This window comes from Globicephala melas, chromosome 11 (genome assembly GCF_963455315.2).
Source record: "Globicephala melas chromosome 11, mGloMel1.2, whole genome shotgun sequence".
Classification (NCBI taxonomy): domain Eukaryota; kingdom Metazoa; phylum Chordata; class Mammalia; order Artiodactyla; family Delphinidae; genus Globicephala; species Globicephala melas.
In genome coordinates this window covers 3,825,264-3,842,123 of record NC_083324.2, presented here as the reverse complement: position 1 = coordinate 3,842,123, position 16,860 = coordinate 3,825,264, and the positions used below count along the sequence as shown (strand labels likewise).

General features: G+C 44.3%; 2 protein-coding genes across 3 annotated transcripts in view; both read right to left on the bottom strand.

Moving 5' to 3' along the window:
• Window positions 1-6,150, bottom strand: part of C11H3orf20 (chromosome 11 C3orf20 homolog) — a 73,109-nt gene extending 66,959 nt beyond the window's left edge. The window contains 5 exon segments of the mRNA XM_030840858.2: window positions 2,730-2,741; window positions 3,529-3,538; window positions 4,906-5,024; window positions 5,677-5,781; window positions 5,784-6,150. Of these exon segments, the coding sequence (XP_030696718.2) occupies window positions 2,730-2,741; window positions 3,529-3,538; window positions 4,906-5,024; window positions 5,677-5,781; window positions 5,784-6,150 (613 nt within the window).
• A 1,439-nt stretch (window positions 6,151-7,589) lies between these two features.
• The window catches only part of CCDC174 (coiled-coil domain containing 174), a 31,790-nt gene continuing 22,519 nt past the window's right edge, over window positions 7,590-16,860 (bottom strand). The window contains exons 11-12 of one of the 2 annotated variants that reach the window (XR_009565828.1): window positions 16,150-16,703; window positions 7,590-13,996 (exon numbers count right to left, since the gene is read on the bottom strand). Coding sequence is in view for 1 of the 2 variants with exons in the window: in XM_030840857.2 (XP_030696717.1) it covers window positions 16,405-16,703 (299 nt within the window). In the remaining variant the exon portion in view is untranslated. Of the gene's footprint in view, window positions 16,704-16,860 lie in introns of both variants that reach the window. The other variant, XM_030840857.2, reaches the window with a different exon arrangement.

Here is a 16,860-nt window from a genome sequence, read left to right as displayed (position 1 = left end):
CTTCTCTAGCTTTGGGTTTAGTTTAAAGTTCCTTAAGTTGTAAAGTTAGGTTGTTTACTTGAGATCTTTCTTGCCTTTTAATGTAAGCATTAATAGCTATAAATTTTCCCCTTAGCATTGCTTTCATTGTACCCCATAAGTTTTGGTATGCTGTTTTCATTTTCTTTTTTTTTTTTTTTTTTGCAGTACATGGGCCTCTCCCTGTTGTGGCCTCTCCCGTTGCGGAGCACAGGCTCTGGACACGCAGGCTCAGCGGCCATGGCTCACGGGCCTAGCCACTCCACAGCATGTGGGATCTTCCCAGACCGGGGCACGAACCTGTGTCCCCTGCATCGGCAGGTGGACTCTCAACCACTGTGCCACCAGGGAAGCCCGCTGTTTTCATTTTCATTTGTCTCTAGTATTTTATAGTTTTCCTTGTAATTTCTTCTTTGATCCATTGATTAGGTGTGTGTTATTTAATTTCCACAATTTTGTAAACGTTCCAGTTTTCCTTCTGTTACTGATTTCTAACTTCATCCCATTGTGGTAAGATAAGATACTTTGAGTGAAATCTATTTCTTTTAATCTACTGAGACTTAATTTGTGGCCTAACATATGATCTATCCTAGAAATGTCCCATGTACACTTGAAAAGAATGTGCACTGTTTTTGTTGTTTTGTTTGTGTTCTGCATGTGTCTGTTAGATCTAGTTGATTTATTGTGTTGTTTTTTATTTTCTTACTTCTGTCTGTTATTCTATCCATTATTGTGAGTGGGTTATTGATGTCTCCCACTATTACTGTAGAACTACTTGTCTTCAACTGGTCAGGTTTTGCTTCATATATTTTGACAGCCTGTCATTAGGTGCATAAATGTTTATAACTGTTGTATCTTCTTACTGTATTGAAATTTTATTATTATAGAATGTCCTTCTTTGTCTCTTGTAATCTTTTTAAATTTAAAGTCTATTTTATCTGATATTAGTATAGTCACCCCTGCTCTCCTTTGGTTACTATTTGCATGGAATATCTTTTTCCATATTTTCACATTCAAACCCAATTGTGTCTCTGGATCTCAAGTGAGTCTCTTATAGCGTATAGTTGGATCATGAGTTGCTATTCATTCTCCCAATCTCAGTCTTTTGATTACAAAATTTAGCCAATTTACATTTAAAGGAATTACTGATAAGGAGGGACTTGCTTCTGTTACTGTGTTTTTTATTTTCTATATGCCTTATTAGAGTTTTTGTTCTTCATATCCTGCATTACTGTCTTAATTTGTTTTAATTTTTTGTAGTGAAATTTTACAATTTCTCATTTCCTTTTCTGTATATTGTAGTTATTTTCTTTGTGGTTACCATGGGGATTACAACTTCAATAACGTACAAAACTTCAATAACGTACAAAAACTCTCCTCCTTTACAGCATCATCCCCATCACTGTCAGTTGTTAATGTCCTAAAAATTACATCTTTTTATATCGTATGTCCCAAAACATAAATTAACATTTCTTTTAAATCTTTCAAATTATGTAGAAACTAAGATTTGGAGCTACAAACCAAAGTTAACAGTAATACTGGCTTTTACACTAATTTTTTTCTTTAAATATATTAGTCTCTTAAATCATGTAGAAAAACAAAAAGTGCAGTTACAAACTGCTGTTACAATAATACTAGCTTTTATTCTTTCCTATGTATTACCTTTATTGAGGTCTTTATTTCTCCATATAGCTTTGTGGTTCTCTCTAGTGTCCTTTCATTTCACCTTGCAGGACTCCCTTCAGCACTTCCTGCAGCACAGATTTAGTTGTCATGAACTGCCTCAGGTTTTGTATGTCTTAATTTCTTGCTCAGTTTTGAAGCACAGTTTTCCTGAATTCAGGATTGATTCTTAGCTGACAAGTTTTTTCTTTAAGCATTTTGAATGTATTTGCCCTGTACCTTGTATCCTCCAAATTCTGATGAGAAACCTGCTAATGATCTTATTGAAATTCATTGTATGTGAGGATTCACTTCTCTCTTACTGCTTTCAAGATTCTCTTTTCGTCTTTGTCTTTTGAAAGTTTGACGATTAATGTGTCTTGGTGTGGGTTTCTCTGAGTTCATCTTTCTGGGAGCCTGCTGAGTTTCTCTGACGTTTATATTCATGTCTTGCATCAAATTTGGGAAAATTTCAGCCATTATTTCTTAAATATTCTCTCTGCCTCTTTTGATCTCTCTTCCTCTTCTGGGACTCCCACATGCATATGCCACTTGATGGTGTCCCACAGTTCCCTTAGGCTCTGTTCATTTTTCTTCAATCTCTTTTCTTTCTGTTCTTCAGACTCAATAATTTCCATTGTCCTGTCTTCGAGCTGACTCTTTCTTCTGCCTGCTCAAATCTGTGGTGGCAATGTTTTGTGCTTATTTCCATTATTTTCACAGTTATCCCCCATGGCAAGTCTTAGGTGGTATGAGGATATGATGACATAAAATTGTGGAGGTGATCATCCATGGCTGAATTTCCAGAAGCATCTATTCAGGTCCTGCCTGCTTCTGAGCCTCTGCTGCCTACTCAGCTGGAGCCACATGCTCTTCCTTGATATATGTAGGCTCATCTTCACCTTGGACTCAAAAATAAAATGAGTCTTCAGGCCAGGGGCATTGCTTAGGCTCCAACTGAGCCCTGAAGGCCTCAGAATGGAGACTTTCTCACTGTCAGCCTCAAGGTTTCTGGTTGCTGCTTGGGTACCATGTCTGATATCTGTCACCTTCAGTGGTTCCTGGTCCCTTTCCTGACTCCTCCAGCCATGAGACCAGAGACTTGACCCTGAGGCCCACCTACCTGCTGGCTGACCTCCTGGAACATCTGCTGGCTTGAGCATCCATTTCTGGCCTGCCTCTAGTTGCTTTGGGTCCCCAAGTATGACAACCAGGAACCACTGTTGACAGATTTCTCTCAATTCTCTGCCTGTAAAGTTGGGCTGTGCTCCAGAAATAGCTGTTGTCTGCTCAGGGAGTAGGTCCAACTCCTGGAGCCTGTCTGCTCCAAGTCTGCATGACCCTAGAACTGCAAAGGGGGCCAGCTGGCAAGGTGTGACAGCACGTGTACATGGAACAGATAGCAGAGGTCCCAAACCCAAAGTGACTTAAAACCACAACGACTCTACAATATGTTCTTTAAGCTAGGGTACTTTGGAGTGAAAGTGGGTATAATTAATAGTTATGCCAGGACAACAGCATAAACTGGGACTTTCCTGGGCAAGCTAGGACACACGGTTACTTATAAACTATTAGGGAAGGTTAACCACCCATCCTAGCACACATGTGTGAGAATAATTTCTAAACAGTATCAGGAACCTATAAGAAATGCAGCAGCGTTGAACATCCTAGTGAGAATGATGCAACATCATGGGGTAATCACATCCTTGGGTGGCAGAGGAAAACAGCCACATAGACAAAGAGACCAACAGACATGTAACTTTTGTTTTGGAACAACCTTACTCAAGGCATCACCCCTGAGGTCATTAGGAAGAAAAATCATGAAATCACTGGGTGTCCTGAGGATACTTTGTTTCCCCTCAAAGTGACTGCATTGATTTAGGGCCAGCTCAGGAGGAGATATGATAAACCAGGAGCATATAAAGAGGGATGCTGAAAGTGATGCTCACAGTGACAGAAAATGTGTCATGAGAGGTAAAGGAACAGGGGAAACAAGAGTCTGAGGATGTCACCTCCATCAGGGAAGGTGTTCCTTGTCTTAAAATCCACACATGTACCCACAGCATTCAGAACAGTGACTGGGGCTTCCCTGGTGGTGCAGTGGTTGAGAGTCCGCCTGCCGATGCAGGGGACACGGGTTCGTGCCCCGGTCCAGGAAGATCCCACATGCCGCGGAGCGGCTGGGCCCATGAGCCATGGCCGCTGAGCCTGTGCGTCCGGAGCCTGTGCTCCGCAACGGGAGAGGCCACAATAGTGAGAGGCCCGTGTACCAAAAAAAAGAACAGTGACTGACAACTAGCAATTGTTCAATAAACATTTGTTCACTGACTGAAAGGCTACAGGATCAACTTGATACGGAGAGTGAGGCCTGGAAGAAGGCAAATCTCATAGCAACCCGAGGTGGGCTCAGGAATAAAATCCAAGCTTCTCAACTTCTAGCCTTACCTCCAGTGTCTGTGGGAATCACTGGACAGTCTTTGAGCATCCCAAACTTCTGTGGATCCTCCCACCACCACTTTGCGAATACAGTCCCTCCCCTACCCCACCACTCTACCACCACAGCCTTGGGGGCCCTGGAAGTTCCATGAGAGAAAGTTCTTTCTCTGCCCTCTCCAGCCCCAACTCATCTCTCCTCCAAGCTCTGGCTGCACAGTCACTGCTACCCTGTTTGGTCTCACCTGCCACCAGTTCTTTCCTTTAAGCCTTTCCTTCTGCTCTGTGTTTTCTGCAATAGAATAGAAATGGCCTCTATGTCTGTTTTCTGCCCACATAAACTGACCCAGCTGGGGACACACGGTTAGGCTTGGTATCCAAATACGTCCGTTCAGGTACTGGTTCCCCCACTTGCTGGGTGAGTATGGGTAACATAGGTCTCTCTCTGAGAAGAGGGGGTGAGTATGGGATAACATAGGAGGTGGAAGATGTGGGTTTGCTAGGGGTGTTGCCCCAGGTGAGAGGAACCGCATTAACAGAAATGGAGCACTTGTAAACATTCAAACGATGAGACTGCAAAGTGGAGTGACTTGGTTGAGATATGTCACCTTTTATGGGACAGAATCTGTCAATAGCTGCTGGGTCTCCGGCCAGGGCAGCTATATATCCTTCCTATCAGAAAACCAAATCAAATCATCTCATCAACCTACACAGGAAATCTTCTATCCCCCTCCCCATCCCACCCCCACCACCAAAGGTAGGTCAAAAGGTCTTGCTGGGAATCACTGTTACCTGTTTTTTCTTGACTTCCCTTCCGGTTGAGAGGGAAAAGCTCAGACAGCCAGTAGAGGACTCGTAGACAAGCTGGTAAGGTGAGTTCACTCCCATGGCTGGGATGTTTGTGGAAGAATCTGGAGTGGAACAGATGGGATTCTGCTTTCAATTTTTTTATTTTAATTTTTTTAATCAAAAGTATAATAATGAAGTTTTTGTCCTAGTTGTATGGTAGACCAGATATTCTAAAGTGCCCTGTTGTTACAAAACAACCAATTTCTGGAAGAAAAAGATTTTTTAATGCTGGAGAAGGCTCAGAGTAATTAAGAGAAATCTTTAAAGTTCTCTTCTACGGTGTTCTCCCAGTTCTCACGACTCTCCTGGTTCTGGCTCTGCTTGGCTCTGTCTTGCTACCCACCAACTGGCCCTCCCGATTTACCCCCTCCTCCTGGGTGCTGCCTCTCTCTACCTTGGCATCATTTCCACAAACTCCCCCTTTCAACACCTCACACTGTTCTCATGACCAACGTCTCAACCTGGGCTCAGCAAAGCTGGAGGGATAGGAGGACAAAATGGAGAACGGAGAGGGGTGAAAGGATGATTCTTGGGGGTGGTCTCAGGAAGGAGCTGAGTTGCAAAGCTGACCCTTGGCTGCCACCTTTTCACGGCGCATTCTTGTAGACCTGTCTGGGGTGGGTGCAGTGGATACATACACACATGCCCAGGCCAGACCCTTCCAGGCCTAGAAAAATGAGCCAGGATCCGGTGAGCCAGACTTCGCTGACTTACTGGACATGGACTCCAGCGTGGCCTTCATCTTCAGGGTGAGGAGCTCGGTCAATAGGTGGATAGACTGCCTCTGGAACCTGTGCAGGGTCTCCTGGCTGGATGGCCCCGTTGGCCGTGGGTAGGAGTGTGTGTGGAGAATTTGGCCGGCCCAGTGGAAGCGGGCAGCATCGGCAGTGGTAGCACTGGCGGAGGTGGCTTGTTCTGGACAGGCGCCTGCACAGGGGCCGGTTCCATAAGCACCACGGGCGGGGCTCCAATGCTGATCTCCAGGCCCAGGATCTCAGAAGGGGTAGGGATCATGGGGTCAGTGATCAGCTCCTCCCAAGTAAACTCAAAGATGTTTCTGATGCCCTTGGGTACAGAAATGCCTGCACCCTGGCAGACGATGAGCAGCCTGGAGATGCGGGCCAGCACCTTGGGGTCCATGGCGGTGTATTGCTGGTATAGTTCTCGGTTAGTCTTGATGTCATTCATGGTCCTAGAGCACGCATACTACTAGGTAATACTGTCCATCTCAGACAAGAAGGACCTTCAGCTGTGAGGAGGCAGACACCCTGAGAGCTGAATGAGAGCCAAAGTTCTCACCTAAGGTGAGGCCTTGGGGACAGATGGAATGGAAGTGCTGAAATGGCCCTTACAGGTCATTAAGCCAGGGCATCCTATGCGGGAGGATAAATAATTGGTCACTCTCTCCCACAAAGGGATGCCCCCCCGTCACCCCACTTCCCTTCCTGGGGATGCGTCAGAGACCACGTTAGTGAGTCACTTTGGGAGGGGCCTGGGGATGAGCAGGTTCCCCAAACAGACCCTGGGCTGGAGTAAGGAAAAGGACGGGGAAGGGAAAAATGTTCCATCGCACCTTTTGTAGTCAGAGATCTGAGGGTGGAAGATCTGCTTGTGGTCTCTCAATAAAAACCTGCAAAAACAAAAAGATGTTTCATTGGTTCCTTCTGGGGGTAGGTGATGTGGATGGAAGCTCCTGGTTGCAACGCAAGGATGGGCCTGGATTCAACATGTACATCCAAGGGCGAATGGGAAAGGAGGATGATGAATTTTTTTAGTCCAACGACTAATATCGTTTACCACATCTCCTCAAATCTAGAACTTCTGACAACTCCTGCTACCGCAGCCTTCCAGTCATCAGTTCTACCTGACCACCACTCCCCATGACAACCATCCTGACAACCACTCCCCATGACGTCCATGGCCCTCTTCTCCTGCCAGACAATCCTCATTCTTTCACTCTTCAAACTGTGTCCTCTGGAGCCACCCCAAATTTGCCATTCCAGAACTGCACCCCTGGTGCATACCCTCAGCATTTACAGTGCGGCTGCCCTGGTGTGAAAAGGCTATTATCTTTCTGGTTTCACTGATGAGGAATCGAAGGCTTATAGAGACAGAGCTCTTGGTCACCAGTTGCCTGCCTGCAGACTCTTGGCATAGAGACCTTTCCAAAGACAACACGACTTCCTCACGGGCTTCCAACTGAACTGCCCATCCACCAGCAAAAAAATCTCCTAGGAACAAGAGTCCCACAGAGCAACCCCTTCAGACATTCTGCTGGTTTGCAGATAAACTGGCTTTCTACATCTATTTGCTAACTCCCTGGCATCTCTATTCCTCAGCTTTGGAGACTCAGAAAAATAGGTTCATTTTTGAAATGATAAGTCTACAGAACAAAGAGACCACTCAGAATCTTGGTCATCTGGGCAACCAGCCAGAAGGATCTGACCCTGACCATGCAGGGCAGATCTGTTTTAAAGCCAGGATTCAAATGAAGAGAAGACGAATACAATCCTTTAAATGTTAACTGGTTTGAGGAACCCCACCCCACCCCCTACCAGTTCCTTTCTTGTGAGGTTAATTTTGAAGATATGCCTTACAAACAGATAAAAGCTGGGTTTTAAAACAGCTTTATTGAGATGTAATTCACATACCATACAATTCACCCTTTTTAAAGTGTACAATGGTTTTTAGTATAGTCACAGTTGTGCAACCATCACCACTACCTAATTTTAGAACATTTTTATCACCCCCCCAAAAAAACCCATTAGTACTCACTCTCCATTCCTCCTCCCCCCAGGCAACGACTAATCTGCTGTGTGCCTCTATATATCTGCCTGTTCTGGACATTTCATATAAATGGAATCACACACTATGTGGTCTTTTGTGACTGGCTTCTTTTACCATCATGTTTTTGAGGTTCATCCAAGTTACAGCATGTATCAGTACTTCACTCATATACTTCATTATATGGAAAGACCACCATTTGTTGATCCATTCAGTATTGTTTGGACACTTCGGTTGTTTCCACTTTTTGGCTATTACGATGGAACATTCAGGTACAAGTTTTTCTGTGAATGGATGCTTTCATTCTCTTGGGTTGATACCCAGGAATAGAATTGCTGGGTCGTATGATAACTCAATGTTTAACATTTTCGGGAACTACCAGGCTGGTTTCCAAAGTAGCTGCACCATTCTACAGTTCTTTTTACAAAACCTGTAATGTATGAGGTTTTAAATTTCTCCATGTCCTTGTCAACACTTGTTATTATGTCTTTTTGATTTTAGTGCCATCCTAGAGGGTGTGAAGTGGTACTTCATTGTGTTTTTGATTTGCACTTCCCTAACGACTAATGATGTTGAGCACCTTTTCACGTGTTTATTGGCCACTTTTCCACTTTTATATCTTCTTTGGAGAAAAGTCTTTTCAGATTGAACAACTGTTTTTTTTTTTTGAAAAGAAATGTCATTTTAAATTAAACGCACAAATAACCTCTATTTGTTACCATGTATTTATCTCTGCAAAACTCAGCTAGAGGTGACCACGTGACTCCATTCTGGCCTATGAGATGCAGGTGGAGCTGTTGGGTGGGATCCTGGATATCTTTTCAAGAAGTCTGTCTGCATGGGGAGAACACTTTTTCTTTACTCACTGCCCTTCTCTTTCTTCTTGTCTGGAATAGATGAGATGGCTGTAACTCTGGCAGCCATATGGAGCCATGAGGTTACCTTGAGGAGGGAAGCCATGCATGAAAGGTGGCAGAGCAGAGGCACAGAGCCTGGACTCCTGCTGACATTGTGGCACCCACACACCGGCACTTAACCACCTGCCTCCAAATTTGTTTCACCTGAGAGAACGAACGCCTCATCTCTTTAAGTCCCTTTATTCAGATCTCTGTTCCTGCAGCCAAATGTGATTCCTGACAGACAACCAGCCGTGTGGGAACAGCATCACTCCCTCCTTTGCATATATCTAATTTTCATTGTCACTCGTCCATTTTTCCATCACTGAGACACAGGCCTTGCCCTCAAGTAGCTCAATGTTCAACAGGCAAAACAGACTTACAAAATTGATATAAGGGTCACATTGCCAAAAAAATGTACAAAGGCCATGAAAACCCAAAGCCAAAAGTCTAAAGGAAGCTGCACTGAAGGCTGTCATAGAAGATGAATAAGAAGTCACCAGGCAGGTAGGAGGGAGAAGGCATTCTTGGTAAAAAGAAGAGTATGTGCAAAGGAACAGAGACATTTAAAGCATGGCAGGTTCAGGGAACCACAAAACACATCAGTATGGTTGGGGCCTTGGGGCTCTATGGGAAAGTAGCAGACAAAGCTGGAAAAGTGTCTAGAATCAAATCGTGAAGGGCCTTGCATGCCATGCCAAAGAATTTGCATGCTATGTAATCATATACTCAGTGAAAGTACTCAATGTATCATCTTTAATTGCTAGTTGCATCTCATGTGGTCTCTGCAAACAGAGGGCAAGCATCACGTCTTCTCCCCCTTTTACAGCCTCCACGACACTAAGACACCAAGTAAGCTGCCACATGCCAGAAAGTGAAAAATACTTATAGCATGAAAATCCGACAGATAGCCCAATAGGCCCATGTAGATGGCTATAAACAAAGTTTCAATTAACAATTCCCACAAAGAAATAAAAAGAGCGTGGAAGAAGTTTATAAAGGATATGAAAAATGACGACTCTCATTCCAACATCTTCAAAGTTTTGCGGGCTGTCTCCTCTTGAGGGCAGGACAGAGATGAGGGGAGGAGTGCACACGCACACAGGCTACTGTGCCAAGTCTGAGTGCTCTCTGCCAGGCAGAGGGAAATCCAGAAAAGGCAGTGTCACCGGGCGGCTAAGAACTCAGGCCATGTGACCTCGAGCCTCGCACTAGTGGACACTAGGCCCTGCCTCCCAGGACTGTAAGGACTAAATGAGGGCATATGTGTTAAGGATTGGCACAATGCCTAAAAGAGGTAAGTGCTCAATGAATGCTAAGCAGAAAAAGATAACCATTTGAAGTGGTTGAAGAAGGCTGTGCAATGGAAATGACAGAAACTGGTTCAGAAGTAGGTGACTAGTCAACAAGGACAGGAAGAACACTCCAGGTGATGAGAACAGTGCTTGCTCAGGTTGGAGGCTCTAAATTGCCTGGCAAGTTTGGGGAACTGCAAGTAACTTGAGGATGCTACATGTTACTTGGGGGGGCGGGGGGATGTGTGGGAGGGGTGGGCAGCAGCCTGCTGAGAAGAGCTGGTGTAAACCGCTGAACCCTGACTTCATCTTGCAGATGGGAAACCACAGGACTGCTAGCAGAGGTGGCATCTATATTGTAGGGCGCTCCTCCCACGGGCCAGCAGTGTGGTGGGAAGGAGTGTGAGAAATACGACTGCAGTGGGATTAGCCAAGGAGGAGAGCTGTACCCACAGCACCCCAATTTCTGCCTACAGTAAAAAAGCAATTTCCGGCCCATGCACCTGAAAGAGTACTTCAAAAGGCACAGACCCAGCAAACTCCCAGGGGTACACCGTGGGGCGCAAGCAGAACAAGGGTGAAAAGTGGGAAAGTTCTAAACAGGCTTTGGGAATATCAAGGGCACCCAACGAAGAAGGAAGCTGAGGGGGAAATTCAGGCATGGCTTTGAAAAAGAGAAAAGGGCATGCTTCCTTCTCGTACTGGCACTGATTCAAGAATCCATTTTTGGGTAGAAGTTGTATCCAGCTGTATATTTAAAACCAAAATTAAACTGTGCTCCCTCAAGTAATCTGGTCCTGATTTTCTTTGCTATTTTCTCTAGTCTCCGGCTCTCTCTGGTTTTAACCAGAACGCTTTTGGTAAGGACAGTGAGCAGGCCAGATGTAACCATGTGACTGCCATCTGTGAGTAAGTGCAGCTTCAGGCTGGGACAGGCAAGAGAACAAGCCCGCACCTGATGCACGAAAGACATGGAAATGGAATTAGAAAAACTAATAGACGCTGTCCTCTCCATTCAATATATAAAGAACGTTCTGGACAGATGCTTGAATTCTCTAGCAGATGAGAGGAAGAAGGGCTGAGCTATGGAGAGGAGTGGATCTGAGAGGAAGGAGAGGGGGGGTCATGTGCATACGATCAAGCTTAACTGCCTGCTGCCCAGCAAGGTTTGCTCTCGAGACTGCAACCTCAGTCACCGCTCTTCCTCGAGTTGAATCCACTTGCAAACCACCTGCATCCTCCACCAGGGGGATCCACTGTGGCACCAAAGGGCCATTAAGATGAGTCTCCCGGCAAGACCCATCGAGAGACAAAAAAATGATCAACGCTTTGACCCAGTGATTTTAGTTCTGAAAGTAATGCCCAAGGGAACAGTTTTAAAAGGAGGAGGGAAGATAGTTCTTCAAATGTGGTCAAACCAAACAAAAAGATGCTTATAGCCACTTCATTCCTAACAGTGAAATAACGTAGCCAGCCAACAACTGAGGAACTGTTTGACAACGATGCAGATTAATATGAAGTATTAGGCAGCAAAAAAATAACTTGTGCTCAGTTTTGAGAAATGTTAAATTAAAAAAAACCCACACAAATGGTAGGTCTACATTGATTACACATCCCATAAACACCTATGCTGATCATAATTGGAAGCAGAGATACAAAGTCTTTCAGTTTTAAGGTAAAGATGACACTTTAGGAAAGAAGACAACAAACGAGGGCCCCTGAAAAAAAAGCAGCATGTTCTCAGACAGGCTTGTGACCTGGGAGACCTAGGCTGGGAGCAGGGCCCATTCTTGTATTTCCTGGTTTCCATATCAACCCTGAACAACCGAGACTGTCTGTGCAGAGAGGAGTGGTGTGGGGACTGAGAGGTCAAGAGCTACACCCGTGTTCAAGCTCAGGGAAGCTTACTTGCTGATAACGACCAAATAGAAACAGAACATATCGTACCCCAGGGAAGGTTTTTTACAACGGGGCAAAACCACCACCTAGCAGGTGAGCTTAGAGTTAGAGAGAACATGGCAGTTAGAAATGTAGCGGGGAAAGATGCTGTTTAAATGGAGGGTAGAAAACAAGTAATATTTGTGACCACTCCCATCACTGGACAGACGTACATTTACTGGGCATGGTTACACGAACAGCCGGGATTTACCGAGAAACGGTAACAGAAGATCAATACTCAGCCTGGGTGACAGGTTTTCACTAAAACACCCTGATTCTTTCGATTGTTCTGGTTTTCCCATCTTCCTAGACAATGATCTACACCATCCCACCGTTCTCCCCACTCTGCCCTGCCCCCCACACATGCTCTGAACGTTAAGCCAATGTCCGGGTCCACACCAGCAAATGCCTCACCACCTACCAGCAGGGCAGGTGCCAGGACCACGGGAGTTTCATTTTCTCTCATGGTTTTCAGCAGGTTAACAAATTCTTTTCAATTATCACGACTTACCTTAGCCATATAGTTTTTTACAGGAACTGCTTGACGTATAACTGACTTAGTTCAATTCACTGGCTGAAAAAAAATTAAACACATATGGCGTGGCTACTCTGTGTTGTATTAACTGTAAAGACCAGTACCCACTCCATTCCAAATTCTAAATTCTACTGCCTCATCTGTGTGTCACAAAAAGGTCAGCTGATAGCCATCTCCCAGGCTGCACTATGGCTTTAAGAGGAAATAAATTATCCCACAAGTCTTCAGCAAATGCACCGCTAAACATAGCAGGAATCTCATGTATATGGATTTAAAGTTTCTCCTTTGGGAATTTTGCAAGCAAACAAAATGATTTATTTAGCCAATTCAAACGAACTGTATCAAAACACACAAAGGCCTGGAGAAAAGATTACAATGAAAACAAATAATTCAAAGCAATTTCTGATCCAAAATATTTCGCTTAGCTCCACAATGCCACGAATGAGGTGTGGTCATGCTTTCTGATAGATTTCAGCACTGCTAGCTCCCAAGTCAAACAAGCCATAGGAGTAGCGTGAATGCTTAATGTATGCTTGAAAGAGATGTGTTTGCCAACCCTTTAGTTACTAACAGGAGAGTTATGTACAGTCAGACCACAGAACATGTAAAAACAGATCATTTAGAGTTGTGCTGTGCATTCAGTAGCACTAGACTTGTGTCTTTTGAGCATCTGAAATGTGGTGTAGTATGACTAAGGAACTACATTTTATTAAACTTAAAACTTGATAATTCAGTTATTGGCAAACTCTCAAATGTTTTCAGTATGTTTGGATGAACCTGGGTATGTGAATCTACTTTCAAATGTATTTTATGAAATCTAAATACAGATCAAGTATTCCTCATGAAAATTTAGCATCTGAATTAAGATGGGCTGTAAGTGGATACACAGATTTTGAAGACTTGGTGTGAAAAGAAATGCAAAATATCCCATTAAACGTTTTGTATATCGATTAAATGTTGAAATATTTTGGATATACTGGATTCAATAGAGTTGACCCTTGAACAACATGGGTTTGAACTGTGAGGGTCCACTTATGCGCGTATCTTTCAATACTACTACAGCACTACAGGATCCACAGTTGGTTGAAACCAGATACAGAACTGTGGGTACAGAGGGCCGCCTGTGGAACTTGAGCATCCACGGATTTTGGTTTCCATGGCAGGTCCTGGCACATACAGAGGGATGACTGTATACCACAAAATTAATTTCACTTTTTAAATGTGGTTCCTAGAAAACTGAAACTGACACACACAGCTTATACCTCATTTCTACTGGGCAGTGCTACCAGAGCACGGGTCTGCAGCCTAAGAACTCCAGTGCCATCTGCTGGACACACTCCTACAAAACAGGCCCACAAGAAACACTAAAACTGGGAATTGTGTTAACGCTGAAGGACCCTGAGTCTGAAATGGAAGAGGATAAAACAACTGGGCTCATAAAACACTCAACATATGCTGTTAAAATGAGATTAGAAAAAGGCTTATACAGTCTTTGAAATCCTAGAGAATATCCAACTTACAGTTATTAGTCGACAGTGACCCTGAGCCAGCATGCACAGGCTGCTCTGCCGTCCAACGTGGGTGCCCTGGGCAAGGACAAAAGGTTATTTGGGGACCCCTTCCGTGACCACTGCCTCCTATACTCATGTGCTTGTTGCTGCCTGCCTAGTCTTCCCATCCCTTCTCTACACTATGCCTCTCGAGACCTTCTGCTCTACCTTATAAACACAACCTCTTCCCATCTTTCTCTAGTCTATTATTCACCTTCTCTTTTCTTCTATTTTTCCTTATGATTCTAGGATATCTAATAATTGTTTTTTCCTTTTAGTATTCCAATTTTTCTTTTTGTCTCCTCTCCTTTTGTCCTACAAGCTGTTTCAGTTGGTTTTACACTTTTACATTTAAGCCTTTGGTCCATTTTGAGGTGCTTTTGTTTTTTATGTGGTGAGACGTATGAGTCCAAGTCCATTGTTTTGCATGTGGCGAGTCAGCTGTCTCAGAACCATCTGTAGAAGACTGTTCTTTCCCTACTGGATGATTTTGGCACCGTCAAAAAATTAAGTGACCATAGATGTATGGGTTTATTTCTGGACTCTCAACTCTGTTTCAGTGATTTATCAATATGTCAGTACCACATTGTTTTTTTTATAAATTTATTTATTTATATATTTTTGGCTGCGTTAGGTCTTCGTTGCTGCACGCAGGCTTTCTCTAGTTGTGGTGTGCAGGCTTCTCATTGTGGTGGCTTCTCTTGTTGCAGAGCATGGGCTCTAGGGGCCCGGGCTCTAGAGTGCAGACTCAGTAGTTGTGGTGCACAGGCTTAGTTGCTCCGCGGCATGTGGGATCTTCCCGGATCAGGGCTCGAACCCATGTCCCCTGCATTGGCAGGCGGATTCTTAACCACTGTGCCACCAGGGAAGTCCAGGACCACATTGTTTTGATCCCTGTAGCTTTGTAGTAAGTCTTGAAATCAGCAAGTGAGTCCCCCAACTTTGTTCTTATTCAAAATTGTTTTGAATATTTGATATTCTGGGTCCCTTACAATTCCATATGAATTTTAGGATGAGTTTGTCAATTTCTGCAGAAAAAGGCAGCTGGGTCAGTTGGTTTTCATTTTTGTTAGGAGAGCTATTTGCCTGATCAGGCTGACAAAATGACCATTTAATAGGTCTCGCAACTCCACCCTTGATCTGGACTTCAGAGGTTAAGTTTGCAAGAATTTGGAATTTTGTCTATTACTGATCCATACTGGGGCAAAAGACTGAGAGCAGAGGGTGCTGAAGAAAACATGAGTCTGAAGCAAACATGCACCTAAACAATCTGCCACTTAGATATCACGTGACTAGTCACGGACCCTCTCTGTGCTCCCATCAACACCACTGTGCTGTGGGAACAGAGACCACAGGCTCCAGCAGGTGCTTTGAGGACCTGCTCTAACACCTTCTTACAAGACTCACTGGCCTGGGAGGCAGCTGTAACAGCCCTGTGGACCTGGTGGTCAACTTCTACTGCTTGTCTGCAGCTGTGAAGAGAACATTGAGGTGTAGTAGGTAGAGGACGGGAATGGTACTCAGGCACAGGAAGTCCTTCTGGAGTTCTGCTCACCCACTTGTTAGTAAAGACAAAAGGACCTTGCTGTCCCTCACTCCAGCGCAAGTCCATCCTACCCAGGCTGAGATGACTCAGCTCCCAAGAGAGATCAGGGCCCAGAGCGGGAGAACCAGGGAGGCAGGTGGAGATGAAAATCCAACCCTGGTGGCTAAGGAGCACAGCTCTTACCATGCCCAGCAACCTCCACATGTGCCCATCACTCAATACACACTTAATGAACGCCCACTAAGCATGGCTGTGATAATCGCCACTCAAAAAGGAGTGATAGTAAGAGCAAGTGACGTCAATGTCTACCTTTCTGGACTGTGAAGTCCTTCCTGGTCTTCCTGTTCATTTCAAATGATATGCTTAATTCTCCATTAGCGTCAGGGTCCTCCTGGAGACTAGATCACTTTGCCTCCCAGTGTACCCTCATGTGCCATCATTTGACAGGCTAAAATTCTTCCTGACAGATGCTCCACCAAATGACCTGGAAGCTGAATGCTTGGAACAAAGACACCTACAAGCTAGTACTGGCAAAAGGAAAGGAGTGGAACCCTTAAATCTGAATAAGTCTTGGGAGTGGGTATGAAGCAGACAGGATTGCAAACACCTTAGTATCAAGTATTACAGAGTATGTTTACTCTACCTCAGCTCACATGTAAATCCAGATGAACTGGTATCTCCATACCAATGAGAATGAAATGAACAGCTAAGTGGCCGGAGTTCCCACAGTACCATTCACTTTCTTCCCTGCTGACAAATACAGCCTGAAGTCTGGATCTTCAGGGAAAAGACAGGAAGAGAAAGTTACAGTTCAGTCCCTAAAGTTAAGTTATTTTCTCTGCTCTGGGAGAGGAAGGCACCATCAATAGTACAGACCCAAGTTATAGTGTTTTTAAGTTCATGTCACTTGTTTATAGTATGAAATCATATCATCCAGAGTTTCAAAAGTGACCGCCTGGGCTTGTGGTAGGCCGCTGGGGGCTGGAGTGGATGATGTATGTGAAGAGCTGGGGTCATGGCTCTGGCCAGGGTGCTGCCCCGGGTCACTCTGTGCAGGTGCAGGTCTGTTCCATGCCTGGCTACTCAGAGAACCAGTTCTTTTTTGGTCCACAAAGTAATTCGATGGTGGGGCAAACTCAGGGTCTCTCTCAGCCCGGAGATCTGATTGCCTCTTCAACCAATACCCAAAGGAAAAGTCTAGTAAAAATAAGAAAGAGTATTATTAGAACTGATGATTGAATCATTGAATGTTTATTGTTATTACTTTTTAATTATTGTATATACTTCTTAAAAGCCACCTTAAATTCTCTGGAGAACAAGGACAGTAATAACAGAACTATAATACAAGGTATAT